Here is a 12,218-nt window from a genome sequence, read left to right as displayed (position 1 = left end):
CGCTAGGATTATGTAATCAGGGGATCACGTGGTACTAAGAACTATCTGTATATAAGGAGCAACAAACTCCCAATAACTGTCGCTGGAACTCAGCGGCGCAATAGTATCTTCTTTGCACTATAAACATATTCCTCACAAAGGTCACGTGTTCAAACCCTCCTCAAGTCGTCTATTCTCCCACACTCCAAACCACACAATGGTTCCCTGAGCCTTATGGAAGGCTTTAAAACTACTCACGTATGTTCTAGCACTTTTAGTCAGATTTTAACTTGTATTAAAATGATCGTTTGCTTCTGCCCAAAATCTTCGAATATTAATAATAAGAGAGTCAGGTTGTGGCCAAGGCTCCTCAAGCAGTGTATAACGCCCAAGAAGCTGTCCGGCATGTTTAATCATTGGCTTGTATTCTGGCAACTTGCTATCCGACCCGCAAACTGACTCCAGCCCAGGTGTTCCAAGCACGGAAGGGGAACCACAATATTGGGTAGCCGGAGGGGTATGATATGACTGTGAAGCCGGTGGTGTATGATCAAGCTCATGCTCATGTCGTAAGGTGCTTGACGAACGAACCGAGGAATTCGGAGATGTAAAGATGGCTCTCTCGAAGGCTTGCCCGGCCCTCCGGAGGTGCTGTTGCATCGTCGGTTTGGGTGGATTAACTGCATTACAATTGCCATACTTGTACGATAAGTATAGACAAACCAGAGAGTGTATTGAGCACATACCTGCGTTATTTTCACCGGGACAGATGAAGAAGCAATTGCTTCTTCTACTGGCCTACTTGATCTTTTACGGGAGGCAACAAGATCCCTGGCGGAGGCTACAGGAGCTTCCACCGCTCTTTTCCCGAGCCCTGATCCCTGGTTTACGGGAGCCTGAAAATGTTTTCATTCTGGGGGAGCCTGAGCTGGTATTCATCCTGGGAGGCGCCTTTGTAATAGCCGGTTAGGTGGTGGTGGTGGTGGAGAGGGCCTATATTCAGAGAGGGGCCTTGGTGTTGGTCGGGGCAGAGCTAGTATTGGTGGTGGAGGTGGGAGATTCTCATGTCCAGGTTCATCCTCATCATAGTCATCCACATAGCCATAGTCATCTTCATAGATCTCCAGGGCAGCGTCGTCCTCCTCTGGATGATTCTCAAGTCCGACCCACCTACCTGAGGAGTATTCCTCCACTGCTTGGCCCTCGGGATAGCTATCGAAGCTCTCTACAAGGCTCGGTGGGCGTTACCAAAATCTGTGTCCGCCTCTATTATCGATCCAGAAACTATAGAGTTTATAGAATTGAAAGAGCTGGCCGCACTAGAAACACTCATTGCACCCCGTAAGCGTTTATTAACAGAAGACGAAATTGGAGCACGCTGATTGGGTCCACCGGGAACTGAGCGTTTCTGTGATTTTGGTCTGGGAGGCATGCTAGCTGTGGTGGTAGTGGAGCAGAAGAGGCATCTCAAAACCTTGACGAACGCCCTTGGGGCCTCTACTATATAATATCCTTACTGGCTTTTCTTTGTCTCTTGGCTATAAATAATCTAACCTGATATAGTTATACCGATCAGAGCTAAAGGTTTTAGAAGCCTTTTCAATGGCTTGCTAAAACTTCACTACTCTGCATTTGAGCTATATAATTGCTAACTTATCACGCTAATCTATATTAGGATAACAACTGCATCTAGAAAAATCAAACATGCTTCAACAACCAACAAAAAAAACAAAAAATAATAAGCTTAAGAGCCTATACCCCCCACCTTGAAGGAGCCTTCCGAGCGCCTTGATAATCCCCTGATGAGCTTTCCGAACCCCATAATAGGCATTGATATTATTAACCTAGGATTGATGGTCCACATAGTCCTCATCGTCCTCATCGCCCTTATCGTCCTCTTCCTCCTCTTCCTCCTCTTCGTCCTCTTCTTCCTCTTCATCCTCTTCGTCCTCTTCGTCCTTTTTGTTACTGTCGGTTTGATTATGCCTATCTCCTCCTACGCTGTTATTCGCTCTGAACAGGTGGTTTCTGTCAGCAAAAGTCCAAAAGCGGGTACGATCGTAATGGCAAGAATCAAAATTAATGCCATTAGGGAAGTACAGACTATAATGCCTATTGAGCCTTCTCCCGAGCATTTGAAACCTCTCAATATGCTCATGGAGCATGGCCAATACGACTTGAAATTCTCTATCTTGAGTGGGTATAGGAAATCTCAAACCTTTCTTATTCACTCCATCTGCGAATTGAAAGATTTCTTTGTCTGCCTCAAGTTCGACCGGAATCAGATCATCCGGTGTCAGGTTGTCCCACCCATCGGGAGGGGGAGTTTGAGGCCTGTAAGAAGCCTCCCTAAGTAGTGCAGTGGGCCTATAGAGCACCGAGCAAATTTTCAATGGTTTGGCCTCACTGGTTTTGAGCCAGGCCTCCAACTCATCGGCGTCACCAATACAAGAATATTCCGGGTTTTGTGGATATGCATTGGCACCCCGGGGTGGAGGATTATTGATGGCTCCATAGAAGGCTCAAATGGCCCTCTCGGGGATGCCTACGGCAGGTCTTAGCAAACGCTTCATCGCAACCTTTGTTAACTCTTGCAAGCTAAAATTCGGGAGGACGGCAAGTGAAGGAGGTAGGAATGCTGGACCGAACCAGTCGTAGTGATGGTAGACAGCGCTTCTTGGGGCTCTTGTCTTCAGCGGGTCATTAACATGGATAGTTATTGCAGGTCTAAGTGTGATTCCAAATTCCTTCCAAGGATCGTTAGGTGAGCCTTGTGCAGGGTCTTCTGGGACCTCTAGATTGTCTAGTGCGCGGTTTACACCGTTGTGTGCTCTACTGGACTTCTGGATTCGATCAACGATAAGAAATTTGAGGACTGCTGCTGTGGTCCTAGAGTACTCTGAAGCCTTCTGTACAAATGTAGACTTCAAGATGCTGATAGCCCTGTGGTCGATTAGGTAGGTAACTAAATGATTGTATAAATCTTCTCCAGAGGTTAGCTTATTAACCCATTCTAGCCTAATCATCTCTTCCCCGAGGTCGGTGCGTAGAGCCCTATAGAGGGCATCCTTCCCATTAAGCTGCAGCACCCGCCTCACCTCTGCGATTGTAGTGCATTTAAAAGCCGCTGGTTGTCTTCCTCTTTGAGGCATTTCTCGAGATATTGGAGTGCCTTCTTTGAATATAAGCCGACGCTTCTTGGAGATGTGATGAGCCTTCCTTATATGTGCTGAAGTCTTCGAGGGGTTCTGTTTGGGCTTTGGAGAAGCTTGCTCTCTCCCGTCTACCAAATCTTGGTGTGACTCAGTGCCAAGAGATTCGGGGGATGATAATCGTTCACGGAAAGATATAACGGTTCTGATGCTCTCCCCAGATGGTACACTGAGCTCAGGGGAAGAATGCCTATACGGTGTTTCCTCTGGTGTAGCACAAACTTCACAGTCTGAATGCTCTTTCAGAGGGCTTGGCAGGACTTCTTCGTTTTCGCAACTTTGGCCAATGGCTGATTCAGCTTCCAGTAAATGATCTTGGTTAGGTTTAACAGGGAATTTTTCTTTGAGTATTGGGCCTTTTTCAGAGTTTGATGGGGCTTCCCAATTTGAATCCGATGATGAATCAGGAGGGTGTAGTAGTGGCTGTATATCTAGATGTCAATGATGATTCTGATAGAGTTTACACACAGTAGATCTAACCATCTTATATCTAGATGAGGATGGATGGCTTGAAAGGGAGATTGGTATTGTATTCAACTATAGTTAGGTAGATTCGAGGGCTTAGATAGCATTCTTGAAAGCTCCTGGAGCTGAATGGAGGTTGAATGGAGCTTATATACATGTATGTATACTATTCTCGCTATAGTGGAATAAACCTCGCTAGGTTATCTATTAGATGTTTGTGTTGGAGTTGGATCATGATATCGCACTCGTTGTGTTGGTAGAATCGAGCTTAGTACTGACTCTTAGTGTTGGTATCAAGAGTTCACATTGAAGGCCCCTGATGCATACCCAAGGAGTAGTTTCAAAGGCCTGGGGAGTCTTACCAATGTCTAATATCAACAATGAGATCTTGTTGTCCATTTTGTATATGAACCTACTCGAGCCCTGGAAGTTTTGATCGACATCTAGTGAAAGAGCATTTGGGACAAGCAGCTGAATGGTATAATACGCAGTTCTCCCAGCCATGTGAAGAAGCATTGGGGAGCCTTCGTAGAGGCCTAGGTGAGCACAGTGAGGACTGGGATTTGGCGGAGTGCTACGAATCCGAATCCGACGAACAATCGAATGGTGATTTGGACCCTGGACGTCTACTGTTTAACCTAGCCACTAGAATATATGAGGGTGCAAGTGAAGCCCTTTTCCCAACATCGGGATATAACGAGGTCACAGATAGCTTTCTCATAAGCCCATGGAGCCCGCTACAGTCCGCAGAGGAATTCAAATTATCGCGTTGGTTCCTACAATCCGGGGTGTCCCAAGAGCAAATAGATGATTATTTTCGCTCTCCTAGCGTTCCAAAAGGCTCCTACACAACTGGTAGAGGCTTCACATGCTGTCTTGATGAGATGTCTTCTAGGAACGGTCTTCGGACAGAGAGTTGGGTGCACTCAGGGGTTGAAATAGGTAGTCAGGTGGTGCCTTACTGCTACCGCGATCCTATGGCTATAGTACGATTCCTTTTGAGGCAGCGTGCATTCAGGGAGTCTTTGGTGTATGCCCCAACAATGGAGTATAATGAGATGGGAGAACGGATGTATGGGGAAATGCAAACGGTGGACTGGTGGTGGGAGATGCAGGTTTGTAAAGCCCTCGTGAATATGAACTGAGCATTCGCTAAGAGATATTAACAATACTCTGCGTGAGGGATCAACGGTCATACCAGTGATTTGCGCATCGGATGGCACCCACCTAACAAATTTCAGTAGAGATAAAAAGGCTTGGCCTGTTTATTTGACCAGTGAAAATATAAGGTCGGAAACTCGAAATAAGCCCTCTAATTACGCGATTGTATTACTAGCAGTACTACGTGTTCCACCGAAGTTAGGAGTAGGGACACGTGCAGATGAACAGCATTGGCAGAGCCAGATGGCTCTTCACAAGGTTCTCGGAGATATTCTCGATAGCCTCCAGAGCCTTAGGCAGAGCGGAGAATTGATACAATGTGCGGATGGGTTCGAGGGATTATGTTATCCGATACTATGCGCATGGATTATGGATCATCCAGAGCACGCCGCATTACTAAACATCAATAATGATGCCTGCCCAAGGTGTGAAGTTGATTTCAAAGGCCTTGGAGGCCTTCAACAAAGTGCGCCTCGGATTCAACAGAGATATATGGAAATGGCCAAGCGGTATAAGATGGATACCTCCAATAAGATACCTGTGGAGTACCTGGTATCGAAGTGCAGTAAGACTATCTACATTGCCTTCTGGGCCTTGCCAAGGGTCAATGTGTACGATCTTCACAAGCCGGATATCTTGAATAATCTTTATTTGAGACTATTAAAACATATGATGGGGTGGGTTCAATTGTTTCTGAAGAAGCACAAATAGCTAGAGGAATTTGATCAGGCCTCCATGTCTGTTGGGCCTTATCCAGGGCTCGCTGTACCTAACAAGTTATATCGTGCAACCACTCAATGGCAAGGTGAAGAAATGCGACATCTTGGTCGGATAGTGTTAGGAGCCTTTACCGTGGCTCTTTGGAAACCTCCAACGGCTTTAAAGAGGGATTTCGGGAGAGTGTTGAAGTGTGTAAGAGTGCTAATTGATTTCCATCTAATGGCACAATACACAACATACTCTAGGGAGACGCTAGAATATCTACAGGGTTAGCTCGAAGAGTTCCATAAAAACAAGGGTGTGTTTCTGGAATTTAAGGCCTATAAACACGCTAAGAAAGATGCAAAAGATCAGACAAGGGCACTAGAAGGCCCAGTAAGCCTTGAAGGATGCTTGGAGTAGCTTGAGGAGATTCGTGAAGGATCTTATTTCAAGTTCATTAAGATGCATCTACTATCACACTTTAGAGATCACGTAGAGCGCTTTGGGAATATACCAATGTTTTCAACAGATATCAGCGAGCTCGCCCATAGACAACAGATAAAGATGGCTTATGTAGCCTCGAACAAGGTCGACGTGACTGTTCAAATTCTCGATTTCCATTCGAGGCATATGGCAATGAAAGTACGGATATTAAATCTGGAAGATGTTGTTCTTTCTCTTCCGGAACATTACGAAGGCTTGGGGAGCTATCGGGAGTGTCTGCGAGGCATAATAGACATCTTCAACAATGAAGACCGGCAAAGGGTAAAAAATGAAGGGGAGGGTTCTCCGAAACCTAAGTTGTCTGCAATAGATTGTACCGCTACTAGGTTATCGGATATCGCGGATTCTATCAACTTTAATAGAACAGCGCTGGCAAGGGTGGTGTCGGAATACGGTGAAGGGTTAGGCCAGAGTGAAGAGAGTTTATTAAACCTTCTTGACTATCCCGTTAGATGTTTTAAAAGCCTACAGGTCCTGTATCGGTTTTTCAAAAACCTGAGAGTCACGAGATTCATAATATAAGGTGTACAGGTGAAGCACTATTTAGAAAGCGGGCGATACAAAACGACTGGGTGTGGATCAGAGTGGATACTACGGAACCATGAGGTGGCTTTCAGGGAAGATTACCGGGGCACGTACTGGAAATATTCCAGTTACGTGACAGTACTACAAGGAAGGCGTATCAACTCGCCCTTGTTGAACTGCTGGAGGCTAGGGACAGGGGCATTCCAGAAGGCTCACATGGCCTTCTGAGAGTCGGGAGGCGCTCCTGACAAAGGTTTTGGGTAGTGAATATACGAAGCATCTTGGGAATGGCCCATTTGTTTCAAGTAGAGAAAGGTCAATGGCTAGTAAATACTAGAATAGATTTAAAAACATAGAACGAGTTTCATATGTGAGGGTGCAGTAGATATATACATGTATGGAATAAAAGAAGACTCGCAGAGCATTTTTAAAAACTTGACAAGCCATAACGAATGGCTCAGGGGGCCCTCGCAAGTGTTGATTGGGCTAGTTGAATGTTATGAACTATATTGTTATACTAAAGGTATGAGTTATTGGGAAGTTTGGAAGGTTCCGTGGGATTATTAATCGGTTGCTATTTTCTTACTATAAAGAGTTGTTGGTGTTTTCTGTTGTCTTTCTCTTTCTTTCCTTACGCAACATCCTGTATTCTACTGTGGGTTATTACTTTGGGGGATTTACTTCGCTTCAATACATTACTTTACTCTCAGTTCACGTTACGTCTGCTGTCCCTCATGCCCTGTGCATCCGCTGTTATGATCTTCGCCGCCTTCCTGTTCTTCGCCGCGTCCCCCTCGGCCCTTGTCGCCGTCCTCCCCTCTGTCCTTGTACAGACCGCCGTCCCTGCCTTCGGGTATACCATTGCACTATCCCTCGCCCTCGCGCGAGGCCTATCCTTCCCCTTAGGAAACCTAATCATGTCCCTCGACCCCTCAGCTTCCGCCTCGCCCATGGTTCGTTACATTGAAAGTGCAACCATGACAAAAGAACATAGCTCGGGGTGCTTCGAAAGGCTCGGGAGGCCCTAGCAAGTGCTTGTTGGGCCCGTTAAAATGTAGAATTTCGGTGTACGATGGAGGCCCTAGGTAATGTCTCTGGAGAGCATCCAGAGAGAACGGGGCGGCTCCGGAGGTTCAAGGGAGTAAGCGAGACACGAAGATGCCGGGGAGATGTTAGGAGAGAATGCGCCTTGGCAGCGGTCTTTGGAGACAAGTAGAAGTCTTCGGAGATACACGGTAGCTTGCTGATGTTGACCATGAGTTGAGTTGGCTCGAGCTCTATCGATGGCTCGACTTGAGATAGCTTGAGCTATTTGTATGTTTCTATTATTAGATATTCAGACCTAGTGGGATAGTTTTTGGGTAGATATTTTATCACATATCTTTGTTCGGTCTTTGGTAGAGTTTTTAATATGTGCATGAATACCTATAATGGAGCAGAAATGGGACCTAATTTTCACAAATACATTCATCATTTAGCTTGAGATTAGCTTGAGAGCTCGAGACTTTTCCCACGAGCACATGCCTAACCATCTACGAGTCGAGTTGGCTCGAGCTATGGCCAGGACTCGACTTGAGCTGGATCGTCGACCACACTATTCATGTTGCAACATGAAGAGCCTGCGCGCACACAAAATGGTAAGAGTGTCTATCTCCCTCTATTTACTGAATTGGACCCGCGGGCACCCGCGGGCACCCGCGGGTGTCTAGACGAGTGCTAGTCCATGAAGCGGTTGGTATATATGTTGCTTTTTATTGGGGGCTGGTCGGCGGGTTATTACCTTCCTTGAACAGCCATCATGCCAAGAAGAGCAGAAGCTGAAGACCTGCCTCACAGGAAAGCAGTACAGTCGCAACTCGATATACTGGAACTCATTTTGTCGGATACCTTGCTGTCCCGGACGAGGTATGCGGATGCTACTTTTTCTTACCAAAATGCATTTGCTATCCCGGATTTTGACCTTCTTGGACCGGATGGAAATCGTCAGGAGAGTGAACCCCTGTTCCTACAGAATCAAAATCTGCTCTGGCTAGACCTCGCATGAAGGGTTAGGGTTGATTTGGGAAGAGGATCAGAGAGTGGTGATGCTCGAGGGGTTTCATTTCTTTTCTAGTGTGAAATCTTGCAACGATTCTAACCGTGCTATTGATTATTTTCCACTGCCGCTGGTTGTGGATATATACTAAAATTTTTAGTAAAGTTGTAAAATATCGCGAAATCTCATAATTGGACATTACAACATATGTATAAGGAATGACTATACCATAATTCCACAGCCATGGTGGTCGAACTTTGCTGGAAGTATCATAGGGATGGAATTTGGGGAGGTATTTGTTAGTGAACCACATGTTCCGTTCCCTCCCAACAATGGAAGTGTGGCAACACCTCAAAAACCATCATTGGTTAGAGTACTTTTGTGGTGTAGAACTATTCCCATCTAAGGCCCTACCCATAGTTTCTTGGCTGTCAACTTAAGTTTTCGCCTGCTTGGCTCTGGCGGAGCTGTACTTGCTCTAGCCTCCCAATCACCCGCCCTTCTCCGTCAACGTTGACCAAAGGTAGGAACTATCTGCACTAGCTGTTGACCACGTTTTGTATTGCTGGTTGACAAAAGTAACCGTGATTTTGCATTGCAACCAGATTTTGTATGGGAATGCGTCTTGAAACAAGTATAACTCCACAACCATAATAGATATGAAATAAAGGATTGTATAATTGGAAAGTATTAGATTGATAGAACTTATCCGTTGGGTAGGAATCTCGAGAACCGACTTTGGGAGTTGGTCGATTTGGGCAATTTTTACTGGTTGCTACGCAAAATCACGGTTACTTTTGTCACCCGGTAATATCAAAAGTTGACAGAGGGTACCCACCAGTTGACTGTGACCCCCGGTACTAGTAAGCAGTATAACATGAGCTCTCTGAAGTAGAGTGTAAATTACATATTCCAAGAAGTCTTTCCTGTGCCTAGCTACGGAACAGTGCGTAATTGCAGGTATATTCTATCATGCACATACGAAACCTGATCAGACACTAAAATCCGCTGGAAGAGTATGTGTTGTCACCCAAACAGATTTCTTGTGGCACAAAGCACAGCGTAATTGAAAGCCAATCAGAGGAAGGCTGGGCCCAAGACAGATGGGTGGTATTAATTGAAGGTGACATAAATGGGCGGAATATACTAACCAGGAGACCCAACAACGGCCACTAGCCCCGGGCACTCGTACTAACGACCAATCACCAAGGTCTATCCACCAAATCCACCGCACGCAGAAGAAAGGTTCGCCGGAGAAAAGTAAAGCGAGCGGCAGAAAGCCAAAAAGCGAGCGGGAGAAAAACACTAGCGCGCGGGAGACCTGGTACAGGAGCGAAGGAAAAAAAATGGTTACATGCACAGTGCGATGCCGGAAGTGAGGGTCAGGCGCAACGCAACGCGACGCCACGCCTGACCGTCTCATATGGCCTACAACTATACGTATCTCCGTCAATCGATTCACAGTTGCAGCCTTGCGCTGCTGTGGGTCTTGGCGCGAGTGATATTCTGTGATTAAACGCACGAATTGTGGAATGGCATGGCGAGGCGTCTCAGATTGTGTCAAGAGGAGGGCGGTGGGGTGGGAGGTGGCCTTTTTGCGGTAGTGCTGCGGCGCATCCAGTGCGGCATTGGGCGGGGGACTTAGTCTGCGTAGACGTGGTCGTGGGACGTGGTTGTGGTCGCCCGTACGGTGCGTGCGCGCTATGTGAATACTGGTAGTAAGCGAAAAGGCCAACCTTCTCTGTTTATGTTTATCTTTCAGAACATATTTATCATTCTCCTTATATGATTTTATGCCTTGTTCATGCAGGGTATTCATCTGGGTCTGTTTCGACACATGTTTGAGACCTGCCTCTCTTTGCAGCTCTGATAAACTCATTCGCCTTTTCAACCTTAGTATAGACATTAATTACTTAGATTTGAATAACTAACCTAGTGGTGCGGTCCCTTTTTGCTGTAGCGACAAGATGATCGTTGTCCTGCCCCAACATTTATGTGGTCGAGCCCGCCTGGGAAATGGGGCCAGGACATCTTGCCTTGTCAAATTGCTAACAGTTGGACTCAAACCTCCTAGATTTCTTTTGAATGTCGATAAATCCTTGAACAGGTATCCTTGTTTAAGCTTAGTTGACGGGCAATTGAGAAAAATGACTCTCCATTGTGACGCATTGAGGTGATGGCCGCTCTTTTTTCTTGATCTATCTGCACAACCCGATGTCTCCTTCCACCCGCATGAGCTTGCTCTCCATCCGCACTGTTCTGGCTATTTTACGTATTCAGATCAAGACTTATTGCCTTCCAATCTGATGGCTCACTTGATGCGAGTCTCTCCAACAGGTTCCCGCTCATCCTGTTGAGTTCCGATAACTTGTTTCGCTTCGTTTCGCGATGGCGTATCGTTTCATGACGCCGTTTCGTTTGGATGCGTTTCGTTTTTGTGGCGTTTCAGTGGACTAGCAACATCATTAGTACTTGCCAAATAATTCTATGAATTGATACTGTACATATGGAGGGTGTTGAATTGTTATCACCCTGTTGGGTTGAGTTGCTTTCGAATCACTGCTGGTGTTGCACGGAACCCTTAAAACTGGTTATGTTGCTAGACGACCGAACACCCCCGGTTGCTGTCCGCTGCACCTTGAGACCACAGAAGATTTTCTGGCAAGTATAAGAGTCTCTGCAAAGAAAGTGCGTAGATCTGCTAGGACTATAAGTGGATAGAGGGAACGAAACTATGTACATAGAATTGTACTATAGGTTAAGTCTCTGGTCACAATAATTTCCTAGAAGGCCTAGTCCTTATTGGAATATCCCTTAAGGGGCGCGCCATATGGGAAGGCACAATAACCCCTAACCGTCAGTACCATTAGGGAATATTCGAACATGGACTCGTCCGGTGGGGGATATTCCCGAAATGGCAACCTTCGATCGTGGACTAGAGCATCACCAATTGTCTTACTTCTTTCACTCTCACTCTATCTCTCTTTCATCCCTCAGGTTTGTTGAACAATACCGGTGGTCACTCCGTAAGTAGTTCGTTTTCACGGGTTTCCTGTATTCTTTAGTTTGACGTAATTATTGTCACTTGCTGGAATCGTCGATTGGGATATCGGGATTCAACCATTTAAACGTAGTGGGCGGCAACAAGGCACACATGCAATTGGTCCTCCGATCCATCATCGGATGGCGGCTTCGGCCTCATGCGCGCAGTTTATAAAATTGACCCTTTGCCCATGCGGCAGTGTTATGGTTGGCGCAACTCCAGGGACAATATATCTTTTTCTTTTAACGAGATTTGCCTCCCAGCGGTTGCTTTTTCACCTTGTACGAGTTGGGTGCGAAAGCTGGGCCACATTAGTTTGATTCATAGATCTTCCTATAGATTGTAATTGCTAGTGTGGAGACGCTATGATTGTTAAAGACGGGTTACAGGTGGTGACCTCACAAAACAATGTTCACGGAGTCAAGGATAGCTTTACTGCACTCAGGGCCATATCCAGGCCGCAGAACCAATTTGAAAACAGGACAATTGATATATATATATATATAGATCGCCGCTAGGACGTACGTGACTAAGCTTAAACTAAATAAAATACTACTCTTCAGCGGGCGGATAGGACATCTCATTCTCAGTA

The 12,218-nt window shown here is 46.0% G+C and overlaps 5 protein-coding genes across 5 annotated transcripts; 2 read left to right on the top strand and 3 right to left on the bottom strand.

Moving 5' to 3' along the window:
• Nucleotides 1–914: 914 nt before the first annotated feature.
• Nucleotides 915–1,411, bottom strand: H6S33_001897 (uncharacterized protein; the record flags this gene model as incomplete). Its single annotated transcript, XM_044833275.1, has 2 exons — nt 915–1,171; nt 1,228–1,411. The coding sequence occupies 2 exons, from the start codon at nt 1,409–1,411 to the stop codon at nt 915–917; spliced, it is 441 nt and encodes a 146-aa protein (XP_044693958.1).
• Nucleotides 1,412–1,823: 412 nt separating this feature from the next.
• On the bottom strand, nt 1,824–3,674 carry H6S33_001896 (uncharacterized protein; the record flags this gene model as incomplete). Its single annotated transcript, XM_044833274.1, has 3 exons — nt 1,824–2,488; nt 2,546–3,614; nt 3,672–3,674. The coding sequence occupies 3 exons, from the start codon at nt 3,672–3,674 to the stop codon at nt 1,824–1,826; spliced, it is 1,737 nt and encodes a 578-aa protein (XP_044693957.1).
• A 362-nt stretch (nt 3,675–4,036) lies between these two features.
• On the top strand, nt 4,037–5,528 carry H6S33_001895 (uncharacterized protein; the record flags this gene model as incomplete). The annotated part of the gene is made up of 3 exons (XM_044833273.1): nt 4,037–4,049; nt 4,104–4,771; nt 4,839–5,528. The coding sequence occupies 3 exons, from the start codon at nt 4,037–4,039 to the stop codon at nt 5,526–5,528; spliced, it is 1,371 nt and encodes a 456-aa protein (XP_044693956.1).
• Nucleotides 5,529–7,254: 1,726 nt separating this feature from the next.
• On the bottom strand, nt 7,255–7,500 carry H6S33_001894 (uncharacterized protein; the record flags this gene model as incomplete). The annotated part of the gene is made up of 1 exon (XM_044833272.1): nt 7,255–7,500. The coding sequence occupies one exon, from the start codon at nt 7,498–7,500 to the stop codon at nt 7,255–7,257; it is 246 nt and encodes an 81-aa protein (XP_044693955.1).
• An 846-nt stretch (nt 7,501–8,346) lies between these two features.
• On the top strand, nt 8,347–8,592 carry H6S33_001893 (uncharacterized protein; the record flags this gene model as incomplete). Its single annotated transcript, XM_044833271.1, has 1 exon — nt 8,347–8,592. One exon carries the CDS (start codon nt 8,347–8,349, stop codon nt 8,590–8,592), a length of 246 nt encoding a protein of 81 aa, XP_044693954.1.
• Nucleotides 8,593–12,218: the final 3,626 nt, after the last annotated feature.

Source organism: Morchella sextelata (assembly GCF_020137385.1).
Source record: "Morchella sextelata strain SCLS chromosome Unknown scls_11, whole genome shotgun sequence".
Lineage (NCBI taxonomy): Eukaryota > Fungi > Ascomycota > Pezizomycetes > Pezizales > Morchellaceae > Morchella > Morchella sextelata.
Note: the sequence above shows the minus strand (reverse complement) of the source record. Positions and strands in the feature narration are given on the sequence as shown.